General features: G+C 41.6%; 1 protein-coding gene across 3 annotated transcripts in view; it reads left to right on the top strand.

The window, feature by feature from the left end:
- Positions 1–18,040, top strand: part of zfr (zinc finger RNA binding protein) — a 96,228-nt gene that overhangs the window by 13,429 nt on the left and 64,759 nt on the right. For all 3 annotated transcript variants that reach the window (XM_072572616.1, XM_072572606.1, XM_072572626.1), the window contains 2 exons: positions 7,923–8,214; positions 9,481–9,604. In XM_072572616.1, coding sequence (XP_072428717.1) covers positions 7,923–8,214; positions 9,481–9,604 — 416 coding nt within the window. The remainder of the gene's footprint in view (positions 1–7,922; positions 8,215–9,480; positions 9,605–18,040) is intronic.

The raw sequence follows: 18,040 nt of genomic DNA, 5'->3' as shown, positions 1-18,040 counted from the left end.
TCTGTCCATCATCCTCTTCAAGGCTCAAGTTGAGTACTAATGAAGTACTGCCCACTTGCCTGAATGAGTACACCTTCAACAATATTCAAACATTTGATACCATTTCTGAAAAAGCAACCTGTTTGATTGGCACATAATCCATAAATATTCAATCCCTCCACCACTGGCTTTGAGTAGGAGCAATGTGTGCCGTCAACAAGATGCTCTGCAGAAATTCACCATGGCATCTTAAACAGCACTTTCCAACCCAAGACTAGAACAGCAAGGTCAACAACTAAATGGAAACACTACGATTTGCAAGTTCACTCCAGGCTGGTCCCCATTCTGAATTGGAAATATATAGTCATTTCTTCAGTGTCATTGGTCAAAATCTGAGAGCAACCTCCCTACCTACAACATTAAATTTTAAATTGTCTCACTATAAGAAGGATGCTGTGAAGCTTAAAACTATTCAGAAAAAATGTATAAGGATGCTGCTACGGTTGGAGGTTGGAGGAAGAGGCTGACTAGGCTGGGGCTATTTTCCCTAGAACATCAGAGGCTGAGGGGTGACCTTATTGATGTTTATAAAATGGTGAGGGGTATGGATAGGGTAAAAAGACAAAGTCTTTTCCCCAGGGTGGGGAAACTAGATGGCATGGGTTTAAGGTGAGCAGGGAAAGATTTAAAAGGGATCTTAGGGTCAACCTTTTCATGGAGAGGGTGGTGCATGTGTGGGATAAGCTGCCAGAGGAAGTGGAGGAGTCTGGTACAATTACAACATTTCAAAGGCATCTGGATGGGTATATGAATAGGAAGGGATAAGAGCAATATGGGCCAAGTGTTGGCAAACAGGACCGAATTTAGTTAGGATGTCTGGTCTGCATGGACAAGTTGGACTGAAGGATCTGTTTCTGTTCTGTATATCTCTGACTCTATGAATGAAAAGTAAAAGATTGTCATGTAAAAATTGTTGAAATATTCTTATGTTTATATCCTGATTATATCTTCAAATTCTGCAATGTTGTCTGTGGATGTCATAGAATAGTATGAAAACTGTAATAATTTTACTGTTTTTCCACTTGTTGCTATGAATCCTGAGCCTTGCATGACACTGTTAATGAAGTTTGACCGTGAAAACACTTCTGTATTAGAGCTAGGAAAATTGGTCTGTCGGAGCATTGTAACTGTCTTTCCTGTCACTCCTTCCAAATCAAAGAAGTATGTAGTTACACTCACCCCCACCAATCCAACCTCCACTCCCGGCACCTTCCCCTGCAACCGCAAGAAATGCAAAACTTGCGCCCACACCTCCCCCTTCACTTCCCTCTAAGCCCCCAAGGGATCTTTCCATATCCGTCACAAATTCACCTGCACCTCCACACACATCATTTACTGCATCCACTGCACCCGATGTGGCCTCCTCTATATTGGGGAGACAGGCCGCCTACTTGTGGAACGTTTCAGAAAACACCTCTGGGGCACCCGCACCAACCAACTCAACCGCCCCGTGGCTGAACACTTCAACTCCCCCTTCCACTCTACCAAAGACATGCAGGTCCTTGGCCTCCTCCATCGCCAGACCATGGCAACACGATGCCTGGAGGAAGAGTGCCTAATCTTCCGCCAAGGAACCCTCTAACCACAAGGGATGAATGTAGATTTCTCCAGCTTTCTCATTTCCCTTCCCCCCTCCCACCTTATCGCAGTCCCAACCCTCGGACTCAACACCACCTTCTTGACCTGCAATCTTCTTCCCGACCTCTCCGCCCCCACCCCCACTCCGGCCTATCACCCTCACCTTAACCTCCTTCTACCTATTGCATTCCCAATGCCCCTCCCCCAAGTCCCTCCTTCCTACCTTTTCTCTTAGCCTGCTTGGCACACCTTCCTCATTCCTGAAGAAGGCTTATGCCCGAAACGCCGATTCTCCTGCTCTTTGGATGCTGCCTGACCTGCTGCGCTTCTGCAGCAACACCTTTTTCACCACTTCCCATTATATGACTGATTTTAGGTCGTAGGATTTTTAAAAATCCTTTAATAGTAGATTAGTCATTAGCCAGAGCAACATGTCCTGCCTAATTTGTGCTTAGCTTACTCTGGAAAGGAATTCTGTATGTAGCAAAAACTCTGCAATATTTTATTTCATTTGTTTAATCAGGCAAGAAGGGGTGAATCATCAACTCTCTTTTCAATGTCCTTGATAGGCCACAGTAGAGTTAATTTTCTCTTTTAAAGCACTTCGCTATACCTCACTCAAGTTTAAATGTTAACTGGTTCACTAAAAACACATGAAGTGTTAAAAATCACACAACACCAGGTTATAGTCCAACAGGTTTAATTGGAAGCGCACTAGCTTTTGGAGCGTCGCTCCTTCATCAGGTGATACCTGATGAAGGAGCGACGCTCTGAAAGCTAGTGTGCTTCCAGTTAAACCTGTTGGACTATAACCTGGTGTTGTGTGATTTTTAACTTTTGTACACCCCAGTCCAACACCGGCATCTCCAAATCATGACATGAAGAGTGATAGGGATAGTGTCCAGTACAAAAAGGAAGATAGAAGAACATGTATTTTGAAATTCTTGGAGTGATTTGAACACCTGAGACCATACCTGTAAAGGGATGACCTGATTTTGCAGATCCCTTTGATTCCTTGGTGTTTGGGTGTTTCTCTCCAGTTTGTTTTATTATTGGATACTCTGTTTTTGGAGGCTGACAGAGCAAGAGGGTTCTCGAGTTCATTCTATTCACAAATCCATCTTCTACTGCTTTGCCAAAAGTAGTTCCCTGAAGTATAATTGTTTTGTGTATGTCAAAGTTCCTCATTTTTAAGCTGGACAATTTCAGGCGATTTTTATCTCCAGCATCTGAACTTCTTGTAAAGGTCTAAACAGGAGATACAGATCTAGTTGACTCATTTCAGCCTTGCTTGATAAAAATGTTAATTTAAGTTTAGAGTGATTCTTCTTCTTTGATTTCTTGATGCTTGGCTCAACTTATGGTCAGGCATTATTGCAATTGTATCGAAGTCAAAGGATTTTAGAAAGAAAAAAAACAATCAGTCCGTGAAAGGCCCCAGTATTAAAATCAGAGAATGGAAGTCTAAAAATGATTAGTCATGGTTTCATGGTTATGACAAAGTGACTACTTAAAGATAAATTGTAAGATTTGAGCTACCTTGATTAGTTGAGAAACAGGTTTATGTGCAGACACTTTCATTACAGAAAAATGTGGAAAGTTGGAAATATAAAACTGACGAAAAATAATGAATCAGAATTTGAATATTTGTACATGATTCAGGCTGTTCAAACTCTTGGACTGAAATTTTGTCTGATTTGTCACAAGAGAACTCTTGCATATTCTTTTTTACAGAATGTGGTATTGACTGGATGAAACTTGCAATCAGCTTTAATTTGACTTCAGACTTGTAGTTTTATAGCTGGATTTAGTTGAGAGAAATCGAGAGAGAGAGCACGCTTGGTACTCTCGTGTCGAAATTTAACCTGACCTTAAGGATGCTGAAAAATAACTTGAAAGAGGTGGAGACCTTGGGTACATTGAAGGAATCTTGGAACATTCTGAAACTGTAATTTGTCCCCAGGTGGAGTATTGTGTTCTTTTTTTCATATTTTGGAAAAGGGATGAAAGCTTTTGAAAGCGTACAGAAGAGATTTATAAGAATGGTTTCAGTGATGGGAAATTATTGAGTTTGATTAAACTGATTCCTGAAGAAGGGCTTATGCCCGAAACGTCGATTCTCCTGTGCCTTTGATGCTGCCTGACCTGCTGCGCTTTTCCAGCAACACATTTTTAAGCTCTGATCTGCAGTCCTCACTTTCTCCAAACTGAAGAAGTAGTCTTTTCTTGGGATAAGTAAGGCAGCAAAGATTTGAAATAACTTTAAACTTATGAAGGATTTAAATTGAGTAATTAAGAAATAACCAAACTGTTGAATAATTGATAGCCAGAAAGCACATATTTTAGATCTTTGGCAAAAGAGCCAGGCAGCATTGTTGCCATGAAAGATTAATTATTTGGAAACTTGGGTTCTAAACTGGACAGAACCATGGATAGTTTTAAGTTTGATTTGTATCTCTATATAGTGTTAAGATGAGAAATTTTGGTTTCATTTTAGACTTGTCTGAGTGGTGATGGAATATCTGAAGTTTGTTGATACATACGTTTTTAATGAAGGCTTACACCCTTAGTGAAGAATATTTATACCTTTTTGAGAGGAGCTTGGGATGAACAGTTCAGTGAAACAAATAAGGACAAGGGAAAAACAAAGCTGCTGCTGTTGAGTGACAGTAGCCCAGAAGCTCAGACTGTGTGTTCAGGTATGCTCAAGTTCAGCAGTCTTTGAAGTCGGGACTAGGGTAAAGAGTCCTTTAATGGCTTAAGAGAAAGACATCGAGAAGCAGAAAACTACTGGAAGCTGAGGGTATGGAAAAATCATGTTTTTGCTCTAAAAGTGCTTGGAAGTCAGTAATAGGAACATTCCAGAAACCAGTTACAGCTGTGCCAACTGAGCAAGTCACTTGAAAGTGGAGACAGGGTGACTCTTCAGAGTTTGTTTTCCATGGTAAGTAAGGTTGAATCTTTATTCCTGATCTGTATAATAACACTGTTACAACTAGGTCCTGTATATAGAGTAATATAGCTAGTATTTTTCCCTCTGGTGCGCAGTAAACTTTTTTTATGTTCTTGTGTCAAGAGTATGTTCAGCAATGTTCCCTCTAATTTCTTTTTGGTGTACAGACCTCTGAGATCTGTGCATGGCATTGATTTCCAAAACCAGAAATCTGTGCATAGGCATGTGCAGAACCTCTGAGAAGCATTGCAGTGGCTGCACAGGTTTACAAAACATTCGTGACGACAGTCTCTTGTGAATATGTGCAGTGATCACCACAGTAAGCAAAATAAAACTCTTATCAAGCTAGGTTTCGCCTTTAGGATCTGACTTGTGCAATGATACCATGAGCTGAGATCATAACATTTTGACAATTTTTTAATGCACCTGATTAGGAAGTATAATGTTGTACTGCCTGTAAGGTAGTGAATGAAGATTCAATCGTGACTTTCACTATTGCAGGGATGCTTTGATGGGCTGATTGTCCTTCTGTTGTGCTGCAATCTCTTGGTAAATGGTGCAGATGAGAGAAGAGAAACATTCTTGGAAATTGGCTGTGGTGGAATTAGTAGGAATCATGGAAGAGAATAGGGAGGGAGAAGATATCATGACAATTAATTCAGTTTGCCATTATGTCTCTGATGGTTTTGATGTATGTTAGGGTTTGAAGAGAGAGTTTTGTATTATCGTTGTTGCTGGGAGATGTTGACTTGTTCAAGGATCTTGGATAGGAATGCTAGGATGAGATGATATTTGGACACTGGGTGGGGGTGAGGCAAGGTGACAGTTTGGAGCTACCAGAATTCTTGAAGTGGAGGAGGGGCGAAAATTAAGAGCTTCAATGATGCACCATCCTCTGAAGAAGTTCCTTCTCATCACAGTGTAAATGGCCTCCCCATTAATGAGACCATGTCCCTTGATTCTAAACCAGGACTTACCAAGTTTTGTGACCCTTGGTGAGATCAGAAGCAAAATGTTTGGACTTGCTGGCTCCAACAGAGCAATCTCTAACCAGGTTCTCGCAGCTGTGAAGCTTTTTAAATCCGTTTTTTAATATACTGAGCATGGCCCAAGTGTTCAGTGTTCTTGTCCGGAACCCCTCTTAAAAATGTAGTGGGAGGGCAAGTGCTTTATTTTTCAGTGAGAAACCCTATCTGCTGAAATAGCTTTCCCTCCTATACTTGCAGGTTTTTCTCCAACCAGGCTCCTCGTCACATCTTTCTTCATTTTCTCCATTTCCCTTCCCCACCAAGACATCTGTTCCTGCCTTGCTCTTGCTCTCGCTTCCTCTCCCTATCGTCCACAGGCATAATCCATTCTTAACCATGACACATGTTTCTCCAGCCAAGCACAAACACATACAAAGATGCATTTGCTCCCTGTCCTCTGACGGGCAAGCCACTTTTGGTAGGGAAGTGAGTCAGCCTATATACTAGTGGTTTTGAATGAGATCACCTCTCGTTCTTGGAACACCTTCGTTCTGTCCGAAATTCCAGGTGCCTGCCACTTTTACACCCAAAATTACTAGTGGGTACATCAGTGTATTTTTTTCATTTAAATGAAAAGTCGTCTGATCACCATAAGACAGTCCATATAAAGTGTTGCATTAGGAGTGACCAGGAAAAGCTACCTTCATGGGACAATAATTGCACTTGCATATTTGTTTGTTAACCTTTTCCCTGGACAACACTCTGTCTCCAGCCTGCTGCTGTGCTTCAACAAGGCCTGGCCTAAGCTGGAAGTACAGTTTCTCATTTTCCGCTTGCAGCCTTTAGGACTCCATATAGAGTTCAATAATTTTAGGGCCAGAATATCACCTTCATATCCTTTACTCACCCTAACATCCGAGGCCTTGTCATGACATGGGCTGCCAATGAATTTTCATCACCTTATGGTCCCCATTATCATGTTTTCTTACTCTCCTGGCTTACCATTAGCCATCCTTTTGCCGAACTGCTTTTCTCTCCCTCTCCAACTATCGCTTACTCCTCTCCTCTCCTACCCCGTCTTCATATGTATCACCTTTTTCTAGCTTCTATTAGATCTGAAGAATAATCACTGGATCTGAAATGTTAACTCAGCTTTTCTCCACAGATGTTGCCAAAACTACTGAGTTTCTCCAACAGTTTAGATTTTTGTTTCATTTCCAACATCCGCAGTTTTTTTGTTTATAACTGAATTTTCTGTTGTAACTTGATAACGTGAAATTTGAGCCATGTTGGTGTGTAGTTCAGGCACTGTTCATGATTGACTAGCTAGCTTAGTTTACTAAAGCAACCAAACGGTGTAAATCCATTGCTGAACTAAATTTCTTATATTGCAGATAATCACGAAAACACATTTGCTGACAATTGTGCCATCTGGCTTAAGCATGGTCTTACATCTGCTCTCTGGACTGTTCAAATTTGCCTCAGCCAGTTTATGCAAATCTAAAGAGCTGTGGTATATAATAAAATTTTCGTGAGTGGGATATATTCCAGCAAGGAAGGGTGTAGTTCATTTCAGAGACTAACTGATCTCAATCAGATGCTAACTTAGTTTGTAGATTTCAGATCCTTTATCTCCTCTTACCTGCTTCTCTACAAATCCAACAATACTGATATGAAAAAGTTAACAAACAAATGTGCAAGTGCAACTATTCTCCTATTAAGGTGCCTCTTTCTGGTCACTCCTAATGCAGTAGTTTATGTGGACTGTGTACTCCAGAACTATGCACAAGCACTTACTTTCACCTCTCAGCTCATTTTCATTTAAATGGCAAAAACAGATTGCTATATCCACCATTAATTATCTCTCTCGTCGAAAAGTGCGGCATTGGAAAGGCACAGCAAGTCAGGCAGCATCCAAGGAGCAGGAGAATGAACATTTCGTGCATAAGCTCTTCATCAGCTTATGCCCAAAATGCCTTACCTGCTGTGCTTTCCCAGTGCCACACTTTTTTCAACTCTGATCTACAGCATCTGCAGTCCTCACTTTCTCCTATTAATTATCTCTTGCCTTGAAAGAAACTTCAGTTCTTCATGACCTGGAACAAATGTTGCAGTTGTTTCCCGCATTAACAGCCTAAAATACAGGGGATAGTATTAGCTTTGAGCATATCTTCTAAAGTATGAAGCTCGATGTAATAAATTTTAAAAATAACATCTTGTAAAACAGGTTAAAATAATTTTCTGCACTTAAAATATCATCATCAAACTCTTAATTGCATTTAATAAAAAAAACTGTTTTGACTTTATGAACTTGTTGCTGCACAATTATTTGAAAGATTTTGCGTTTTCCATGCATTGAAAATGTGCTTTTGTTTTTGTGATAGCCAACAGCCGGCCACTGGCATTGCATACTCTCATCCAACCACAGCTGGCAGCTACACAGTCCATCAGGCCCCAGTAGCTGCACATGCTGTGACAGCAGCATATGCTCCTGCAGCTGCTGCTACAGCAGCCAGACCTGTTCCTGCAGCTGCTGCCGCTGCTGCTGCTGCTGCCGCCGCCACAGCAGCATATGGAGGATATCAAACAGCACATACTGCAGCAGATTATGGATACACACAGCGACAACAAGAAGCCCCTCCACCACCACCACCAGTCACATCACAAAATTATCAGGTATGGCTTAACTTTTAAGTATTTAATTCATTGTTTGGAACAGTATTTGTTTGATGCAGAGATATCTTTTGGGTTTTTTTCTGCTATCTTCTTCGCACATCCAGGCAAATGTTGACAGAGAAGCGATGAGCAAAAGTCATTAACAGCATGTAGCAATTTTCAAATAATTAAATGTCTTGTGGGTTTTTTGTAAACCCAAACTCATGACTTATTGATCATGAGCCTACCGATTTATGTTCCAAAAGCTTCATCACAAAGCTACAAAAATATTTCCATCAAAGAGTAATTTAATAGTTTTAAAACTGAATGTTTCTAAACAAACTTGTAATTGGTTGAAGAAATGTTGCAAGGGGACCTAAATTTATCTGAAGAACTTATATACAATAATTTATACAAGGAGTGTCAGAATAAGGTATGGTTTAGCATCAGAATAAGACTATGTATTTAAGAAAACTGGTTAAATGCTTTAAAAAGACAGCTATGCAAAGTAATGAGGAAAGAGTAGGAAGGGTAAATGACTTCAGATGTAGCAGTGGCACTAGCATAGCGATAGTTAGATTAGGCCAAATTAGTTCCTGTGATCAATCTTAATTCCTCATGTTGCCATTACTTTGTCTTTTTAAAAAAAATCTCTCAAATGTAACAGTATTCTGAGTTATAATTATTTTATGCTCCAGATTCAAAACCAGGATCTAATGACCATTAAATACTCATTTGAACAGTAGCCTTTAATGTACAGTGCAGTTAGAGTCATAGTCACAGATGTACAGCATAGAAACAGACCCTTTGCTTCAACTCGTCCATGCCAACCAGATATCCTAACCTAATCTAGTCCCATTTGCTAGAACTTAGCACTTACCCCTCTAATCCCTTCCTATTCATATACCCATCCAGATGCCTTTTAAATGTTGTAACTGTACCAGCATCTACCACTTCCTCTGGCAGCTCATTCCATACATGCACCAATTTGTAAAGTTGTTTTGTAATTTATTTCTGCAGGCAATTAATTAATATCACTTTGTGTATGTTTTAAGTTTGGATCCTGTTTTGGAATGCATAAGTTGATCCTCTGCATTTGAGTTTTGTAATGATGCAATCAAAATTGACCAATAAAAAGAACCTGCACTGGAGAAGGGTACCTGCATGAAAGTAATAAATGCAAATTTAGTTCAGCATATACCTTTCATTTCACTTATCCTCCGTTATCCCAACTATGACTTAATAATCTATCCAGTGATTTCAATTGATCACTTATTTTCAATTTAGGATACCTATACATATGTGCGTTCCACAGCGCCAGCTATCGCCTATGACAGCAAACAATACTACCAACAACCTGCTGCTGCAGCTCAGCCACAACCTACTGCTGCAGAAGCATATTATCAAGCTGGTGAGTCTAATACTGTTGAGGAACTACTAACTAAGATAAATTATGGTGTGGTCTGTAACCCACAAATATCAATGCATTAAATGCAGGACATGACTTGCTTTCTAAGTATTTATGTTACATCTAAATTACTAATTACCAAGTGTGTTAATTTTGATTGTGTCAGCAAAAAAGGTTGTCTAAACTATATAAAAGTGCCATATTGATAAACTGTTTAATGATACAAGTGTTTACTAGAGTGAACAGTAACAATACCATACAGGAGGAATACCTGGAGTGTGTACGAGATGGTTCTCTGGAACCAAGTAGATGATAAGCTGCCCTAGTTTGGGTATTGTGAATAATTGTCAATATAGCTGTTGAAGCCCCATGGGGAAGAGTGACCATAATGTAGTAGAATTCTTCATTTAAGATGGAGAGTGAAGAGACTCTGCAAGATGGCAGCGATTCTGTAGAACTGCCGTGGATGGCTCTGCCTAACAGCCAAGGCACATTGGTGTTTTCTTTGCCATTCCTGGCCAACTTATGTGGAGGAATTATTAGTTTAAACCATTGCAGAACATATATTGTTAATATTTGGGAGTGGGAAGGATGTTGAAAGGAAAAGGTTGCGAACAAACAGCAGCAGGGAGGGGACACGCCTGCAGCACCGGGCACACCAGAGGCCGCAGCAGCAGTCTCTCGTGAACACCCGGGGGGGGGGCCTGACAGACTCTCAGGAATTGGCAGCGGTGATGCTGAGACTTACCTCGAAGGTTGGGGCTGTGATTGAGGAGATCCGTGCACAGGTTCAACCCGTCACGTCCATGCTGAAGAAATATGAACGGGACATCCAGGGCCTTGGGGAGTGGATGGAGGGGTGGAGGGTTGAACCAAGGCCTCAGAAGCGGCGATCAAGTCCAGGTTCTGGAGTGGGAAGTGCGGTCTTACGAGACCAGGTTGACGACCTTGAAAATTGAGGTTGGAGGGCAAATCTTTGGATTGTCGGGCTCCTGGACAGTAAAGAAGGTGGACAGCCAGTCAGCTTCTTTGAAAACTGGCTGCCGCTGTTCCTGAACCTTCAAATCGAGTCCAACTGGCTGCAGTTTAAAAGGGCCTATCGGATCGCAGTGCAAAGGTCTGGGCTGGCACAGCACCCCCGCCCAATCCTTGTGTACTTGTACACATACACGGACAAGCAAAAAGTGACCAAAGCCTTCAGGTCACTGGGAAAAGAGCCACAGGCACTGCTGCACAATGGGCAAAATTGTGTTTTTCGAGGATTTCTTGGCAGATGTAATTTGAAAGAGGAAGTCCTTCAATGAAGTTTAAAAAAAGGCTAAGGAGCCTGTGTATCCAGTACTCCATGAGGTACCCTGCAGTGCTCCGTTTCAGCCTCGAGGACTCCGCTTCATCCACTGAGTCAAACATATAAACTAAGAACTTTGTAGACACTTTAAAATAGGCCGATTGGTCTGAAGAATACGGTTAATGTTCATCCTCTTTTCTTCGTTCCTCCCTGTGTTTTCCCTTTCTCCACCCTTTTTTCTTCTCTTTCCCTAATAATTTTTAAAAAAATCTTGGAACATGTTCCTATTATATTTTTATAACTTGATTTTATCATGGGAAATTTTGTGGGTGTCCTCTGTTGTCTCCTTTTTTGTTTTGTTCTTTTTTTAATCACAAGTAGCCAGGGATGGGCGGAGTGCTTATCCAGACTTTGTCTTTTTTTGTTGACTAAAGGATTACCTCCCTTTTCTAGTTTTTTTTTGCCTAAGGCTGGGGCACAGACTAGGCTTGAAGGAGCTGTGAAGGAGGGGATGGGTAAGGTGACTGCCCCCTATGGGAAGGGGGGGGGTGAGTCTCCCGATCAAGATTTTATAGTTGGTTTTCTTTGTAGGTTTTTGGTAGCAGTAGTTGTTTGTAGTTATGATAGAGTAGTTTTTGTACACAATTCTGCAACTCTGAGTCTTTATTTACTTGTGTTTGGTGCATTGGAAGCAGGGTTCACCCTCCTGGGAGGTCAAGGGCCTCTAAAAGGGGATATGGCTAAGTGTTTTGTTAAATGGAACATCAAGGGAAGTCATTTGTTTGTTAAAAGGAAAAAGTGGTTTCCAGCCTGAAGAGGGGACGTGTTGATATCGCTTTGTTGCAGAAAACCCATCTTGACGATTCGGAACACCTGAAGTTACAACAGGGGGTTTATGAACGGATTTTCTTTTCATCCTTTACTACTAAAACTAGGGGAGTGGTGGTACTTAACTGGAAAAATCTTCCATTCACATTATTAGAGCAGGTGAAACATCAGCAAGGGGTGGCATTGTGATACTTTAGGCCCTGATACATGGGGAGAAATATGGTATTTTAAATGGTATATGGTATTTACTGTCCTCTGGCGCATCCCCTCAAATTTTTGGTTAGTGCCTTTTCTACGTTGAGTGCCTTTGGAACATGGCACATTATTGGGGGGGGGGGGGGATTTCAGTTGCCTTTTGGATCTGATCGTGGGCAGGAAGCCTAGTGGGCCATCAACTATCTCTTCACAGGCCAAGCAGGTTGCTGATGTATGTGAGGAGTTGGGGCTGGTGGATATTTGGAGATGGAATTCTGGTCTCCTTCCTATTGGAAAGATGTTGTGAAACTTGAAAGGGTTCAGAAAAGATTTGCAAGGATGTTGCCAGAGTTGGAGGATTTGAGCAAAAGGGAGAGGTTGAATAGGCTGGGGCTGTTTTCCCTGGAGTGTCAGAGGCTGAGGGGTGACCTTACAGAGGTTTATGAAATCATGAGGGGCATGGATAGGATAAGTGGAAAAAGTATTTTCCCTGGGGTGGGGGAGTCCAGAACTAGAGGGCATAGGTTAAGGGTGAGAGGGGAAAGATATTAGCGAGTTTTGGGAAGATTTGTAGCTCAGGTTGAGGTTGTGGATGTAGATTTGCTCACTGAGCTAGAAGGTTCATTTTCAGACTTTTCATCACCATATTAGGTAACATCATTCGGAGGCTTACTGGAGATGTTACCTAGTATGGAAACAAAATGTCTGAAAATGAATCTTCCAGCTCAGCGAGCAATCCTACATCCAGGGGAACGATATAAAAGAGACCTACAGGGCAGTTTTTTCATGCAGAGGGTGGTAAGCATATGGAATAAGCTGCCAGAGGAAGTGGTGGAGGCTAGTATAATTGTAACATTTAGAAGGTATCTGGATGGGTATATGAATAGGAAGGGTATGGAGGGATATGGGCCAGGTACTGGCAGGTGGGAATAGATTGGTTTGGGATATCTGGTCAGCATAGACGAGTTGGACTAAAGGGTTTGTTTCCATGCTGTACATCTCTATGACTCAATATCTTCACCTTACTGAAAGGGACTTCACCTTTTTTTTTCAAACCCACATAAATATCACATGAGGATTGATTTTTTTTTTCTGGCTCTCTCGACCCTTCTGGATTCAATTATGGGTTGTAAAATTGGGAACATTGATATTTTTGATCACATAGCGGTAAATTTGGGGGTTAAGGCAAAGAGTGAGGGGCTAGGTTTGCGGCACTGGCGTCTGGATCCTTTTTCTCCTTAAAGATTCCAAATTTGTGGAATACGTTTTGAAGGAGTTTCAAGAGTTCTTGACTATCAACTCTGGCATGGCCAGTAATCCGTCTATGATATGGGAGACAGCTAAGGCCTTTTGCTAGAGGATTAGCTATTTCCTACTCGGCTCGCTGGAAACGACAGAAGGGGGAACAACAGCGTCTACTTGAGATGTGATTGGAAGCTGCTGAGCCAGCACATTTTGCACGGCCTTTGGTGACTGAGCTACAGCAGATCACAGCCATCTGGGTTGCCTTGAATTCAATACTTATACAAACTGCAGAGAAAGAATTTGCTTTTGTTCGACAAAGCTTGTTGGAATATGGGAATAGGCCAGGAAAGTATCTAGCGACTAGGAAAAAGCATGCTCACCAATCCATTACTGCAATTAGAGACAGCGCTGGGTTCCTTACATATGTTGCCAAAAGGATTAATGAGGCATTTCGGAGTTTTTATTCTGAATTGTATCGGTTTGAAGGTTGCGAGGACAGGTGGGCTAAAATGGAAGCCCTTTTTAAGAATCCGGACCTCCCAGGGGTAACCTTGGAACAGGCCTGTCTCTTTAATGCCCACTTGACAGTTCAGGAAATACAGGAGGCAGCTAGGCAACTTCGGAGTGGGAAAGCGCCTGGCCCTGATTGTCTCCTGGGTGAGTTTTATAAGGAGTTTATAGGGATTCTGTCAGGGCTGATGTTAGAGATGTACAATTACTCCTATATTCATGAATGCTTGCCCCCGTCTTTGGGAGAAGCTAATTTTTCCCTCATTCTTATGAAGGGGAAGCTTCCTAAGGATTGTGCCTTATACAGGCCCATCTATCTATTAAATTCAGATTTCAAGATTCTGCCTAAGGTCTTGGCACTGAGATTGGAGAAGGTTTGCCTTATATTGTCAAAGAGGACCAGACATGTTGTATAAGGGGCTGTTGGTCTTCTAATAATATTAGAAGGTTGCTGAATATGGTCCAAGTTTGTCAGCAACGATCAATTTCAGGGGTTGGTGATTTCCTTCGATGCAGAGAAAACCTTTAATGGGGTGGAATGACCGTATCTCTTTTATGTCTTAGAGCAGTTTGGGCTGGGTGGAGTCTTTGGTAGGTGGGTGAAGGTTTTATATCACCACCCTCTGTCCGTGGTCATTACCAACAGGGTGAAGTCTGGGAATTTTAGGATTTGTAGGGGTAGTCATCAAGGCTGCCCACTTTCACCATTTATTGTTTATGTTGGTGATAGAGCCGCTGGCGGAGGCCATTTGTCAGAACGTCCACATAACCACTCCGGAAGTGGGATCAAGGGCACACAAGATTACGCTGTGTGCGGATGATGTCCTTTTATTGAACCCAATGACCTCCGTACCCCATCTGACAAAATGCACTAATTCATTTGGGGTTATTTCAGGATATAGGATCAACTTTGTAAAACTGGAGGCAATGCCTTTGGGGAACCTCAAGGAAGTTCCAGAGGCTGAAGGTGGCCCTAGGTTTCCTTTTAAGTGGTCATGGGCAGGGTTCTGATACCTAGTGTTTGATGTGTTATTTCAGACTAACGTTGCTCACTTGGCTCAACAATATTAGGTGGGATCTCCAGAGGTGGGAGGCTTTTCCAATTTCACGGTTTGGCTGAATAGCTCTCATTAAGATGAATGTCCTTCCTCATCTGCTTTATCCCCTGTGTTGGCTCCCTACAATGTTTCCCAGGTCAACACTGCGGAAACTTGAGGGTTGGTTTAGTTCCTTTGTCTGGCATTGTGGGCAGCCCCTCGTCAAACTTAGTAAATTGCAGTTGTTTCAAGGATGGGAAGGAGTTGTATTCCCAGACATCAGGAGGTCTTCATTAAGTTCTCTGCTGTCTTTTGTGTCCGATTGGGCAGGTAACAATCCAGGCTCAACTATCCTGGGTATCGAGGCCTCCCAGGCAAAGTGCCCAATTATTAATCAGTTGTTCATGTGTAAAATGAGGACAGTTATGGAAGCCTATTGTTATTTGTACTGTCAAGGCATGGAAGGCAATGCGTCAGAGTAAGGGTTGCTTATCCAATACTACTTCACTTGTTCCTATCGTTCATATGCTGGGGTTCTGACCAGGGATGATGGACTCCGGGTTCAAACTGTGGGTGGCAAGAGGAGTTTCCAGTTTGGGAGACTTGTTTGAGGGGGAGGTTATGATGTCTTTTGACATCTCTGCCCAGCAGAGATCTTTCCCATTTTTTTCAGGTTAGGGATTTCATCCAGAAGACTATGCTTCTCACTAAGCCCTATATGCCTGATAGAGGTTGTTGCTACATACCACAAGCACCGTCTTGGTTAGTACCCTCTATCGCCTGCTGGGTGGCCAGGCCTGGCAAGATATTAATTGGTTATGTGAAGGTTTAGGAGCAAGAGCTAGGAGTGGAGATCTCTTCTGAAACATGGGAGAACTTGCGAAAGATCTCAGTCTGTAATAGGACATGTGCTATGCAGTTATTTTCTGCACAGGGTTCATCTGGCACCGGACCATCTGGTGAATTTAAAAAAGGGGCATCTTCAATGTGCCCCAAATGTAAAATAAGCGTAGGTACTTTTACCCATTGCTTCTGGATATGCCATAGACTTCATGTTTGTTGGAGTGCTGTGGTAGGCGAAACAGGAAGGGTATTGAGGATCAAAGTTAAAATTGACCCGATATCTCTCCTAGGTCTACCGAATTTATCATCTTTAGATGGGCATAGGAAGAAACTATTTAATATTACTTACTGTGCACGGAAGAGTATTCCGGTGAATTAGGTGTCTGAGAACCTGCCGGGCTTGCTGGGGTGGCAGAAATTAATTATGGAACACGTTCCCTTGGATTCTTTTTACACTGCAGACTTTTTAAAAAAATACGACATGGTAGCCCTTTTTGAGTTATTTGGATACAGATTTGTCCTCTATCTTAACTGGGACATTTAGTTAACCAGGATGGTTAGTTTTGCTGAGCCCTGGGCCCTGGAGGGGGTACTTCTGACTTAATACGGGTATATAAGCAATGCTCCCATTATTTTGTTTGAGAGCTTTGCGCCGAGCATTGCTATTTTGTGTGTTCTTTTGTTTTGTCTTATTAGTTACTTATTTATTGGTGTTTTTTTTGCACAGTGTTAAGTTTTTTGTTTTGTATTATAGGGTAGCTTAGTGATTATATTGCAATTTGTGTTTTTCTTTAATGTACTGGTGTTTGTTATTTGTTATACTTTCAATAACTTTATCTTTTTGTAAAGTCAAAAAAAATCTTGCTAATAAATATATTTACAAAAAAAGATGGAGAGTGACATCATTGATTCGGAGACTAAGGTTTTGGATGTAAATAGAGGATGGTATGAGGAGCAAGCTGGCTATTATGAATTGGGAAGTGTTATTTAAAGGGATGACAATAAATGAATGGGCAATGGCAAACATTTAGAGTGCAAAGATGCATTGCAACAATTGATTATTCCTGGCACAAAAACAAAAGGGGAAGGATGGCTCAACCATGACTAGCAAATGATATTGGAGAAACAGTGAGATCCAAGGAAGGAACCTACAAATTGACCAAAAATAGCAGCAGCCCTGAGGGTTGAGAGTAGTTTAAATTTCAACAAAAGAAGACAAAGGGTGGAATTAAGAAGGGAAGATAAGAGTATGTGAATAAGCTTGTGGGGAATATACAAACATTGTTAAAGTATGTGAAGAGAAAAAGATTAGTGGAGACAAATGGAAGTCCCTTGCAATCAGATGGCACAGTGGCTCGCTCAGTGGTTAGCACTGCTGCCTCACAGCACCAGGGTCCCAGGTTCAATTCCACCCTTGGGTGACAATCTCCCTGTGTCTGTGTGGGTTTCCTCCGGGTGCTCCGGTTTTCTCCCACATTCTAAAGATGTGCAAGTCAGGTGAATTAGCCATGCTAAATTGTCCATAGTGTTATATGCATTAGTCAGAAGCAGATGGATTACTCTTTGAAGAGTCGGTGTGGACTTGTTGGGCCGAAGGGCCTGTTTCCACACTGTTGGGAATCTAAAGAAATGGATGGGGAGTAGAGATGGCAGATTAAATGCATATTTTGCTTCTGCCCTCACAAAGGAGTACACAACTAACATCCCAAAAATATTGAGGAACTCACGATCTAGTGACAGAGAGGAACTGAAGAAAATCAAAATATACAGGGAAATAGTGCTGGGGAAACTGATGGGATTAAAAGCCGATAAATCCGCAGGTCCTGATAATCTGTATCCCAGTTTTAAGGAAGTGGATCTGGAAATATTGGATGTGTTGGTTGTCGTTTTCCAAGCTTCTGTTGACTTTAGAACATTTCCAGTAGATTGGAGGGTAGCTTAGTCCCTATTTTCGTGTTCCGTTTTCTATGTTTCTGTTAATTGGGCTGTTATTGTTACCCTGGTATGTTTTTACAGTACTTTCTCACTATTTTAAAACAGCAATCTTGTTTCTTGTTCCGTATGGATTGATTAAGAAGTAGTAGAAAGGCGAACTGAAGAAATGATTGTGATTGCTGTATGGAAAGATAGAAACATTGGCCTGTTTTTCCTTCTCCGTTGACTGTGTGATCCTCTTCTCACCCACTTTGAGTTTGAGGGATGACATTTGTTGAAGGGTGAACCACATGCAGATTTCTAAGGCTTATTTTGCTGTCATATTTAGGCTTTTCTGATGCCTTCAGCCAGGAGAGAAGCTTCCAAATTGCTGACTTATAATAAATTAGTTAGGTATAAGCGATAGTATATCAAGCTCCTCTTGTTTAACTCTGATACTGCAATACCAAAATACATGTATGCATCTAATTCTGGCATGTTGAGCATCCCTGATTTTAATGGCTTCATCATTGGTGACTGCTTTCAACAACCTTTGCCTCGCTACCTTTCCCTTTTTAG

This window comes from Chiloscyllium punctatum, chromosome 1 (assembly GCF_047496795.1).
Source record: "Chiloscyllium punctatum isolate Juve2018m chromosome 1, sChiPun1.3, whole genome shotgun sequence".
Lineage (NCBI taxonomy): Eukaryota > Metazoa > Chordata > Chondrichthyes > Orectolobiformes > Hemiscylliidae > Chiloscyllium > Chiloscyllium punctatum.
Note: the sequence above shows the minus strand (reverse complement) of the source record. Positions and strands in the feature narration are given on the sequence as shown.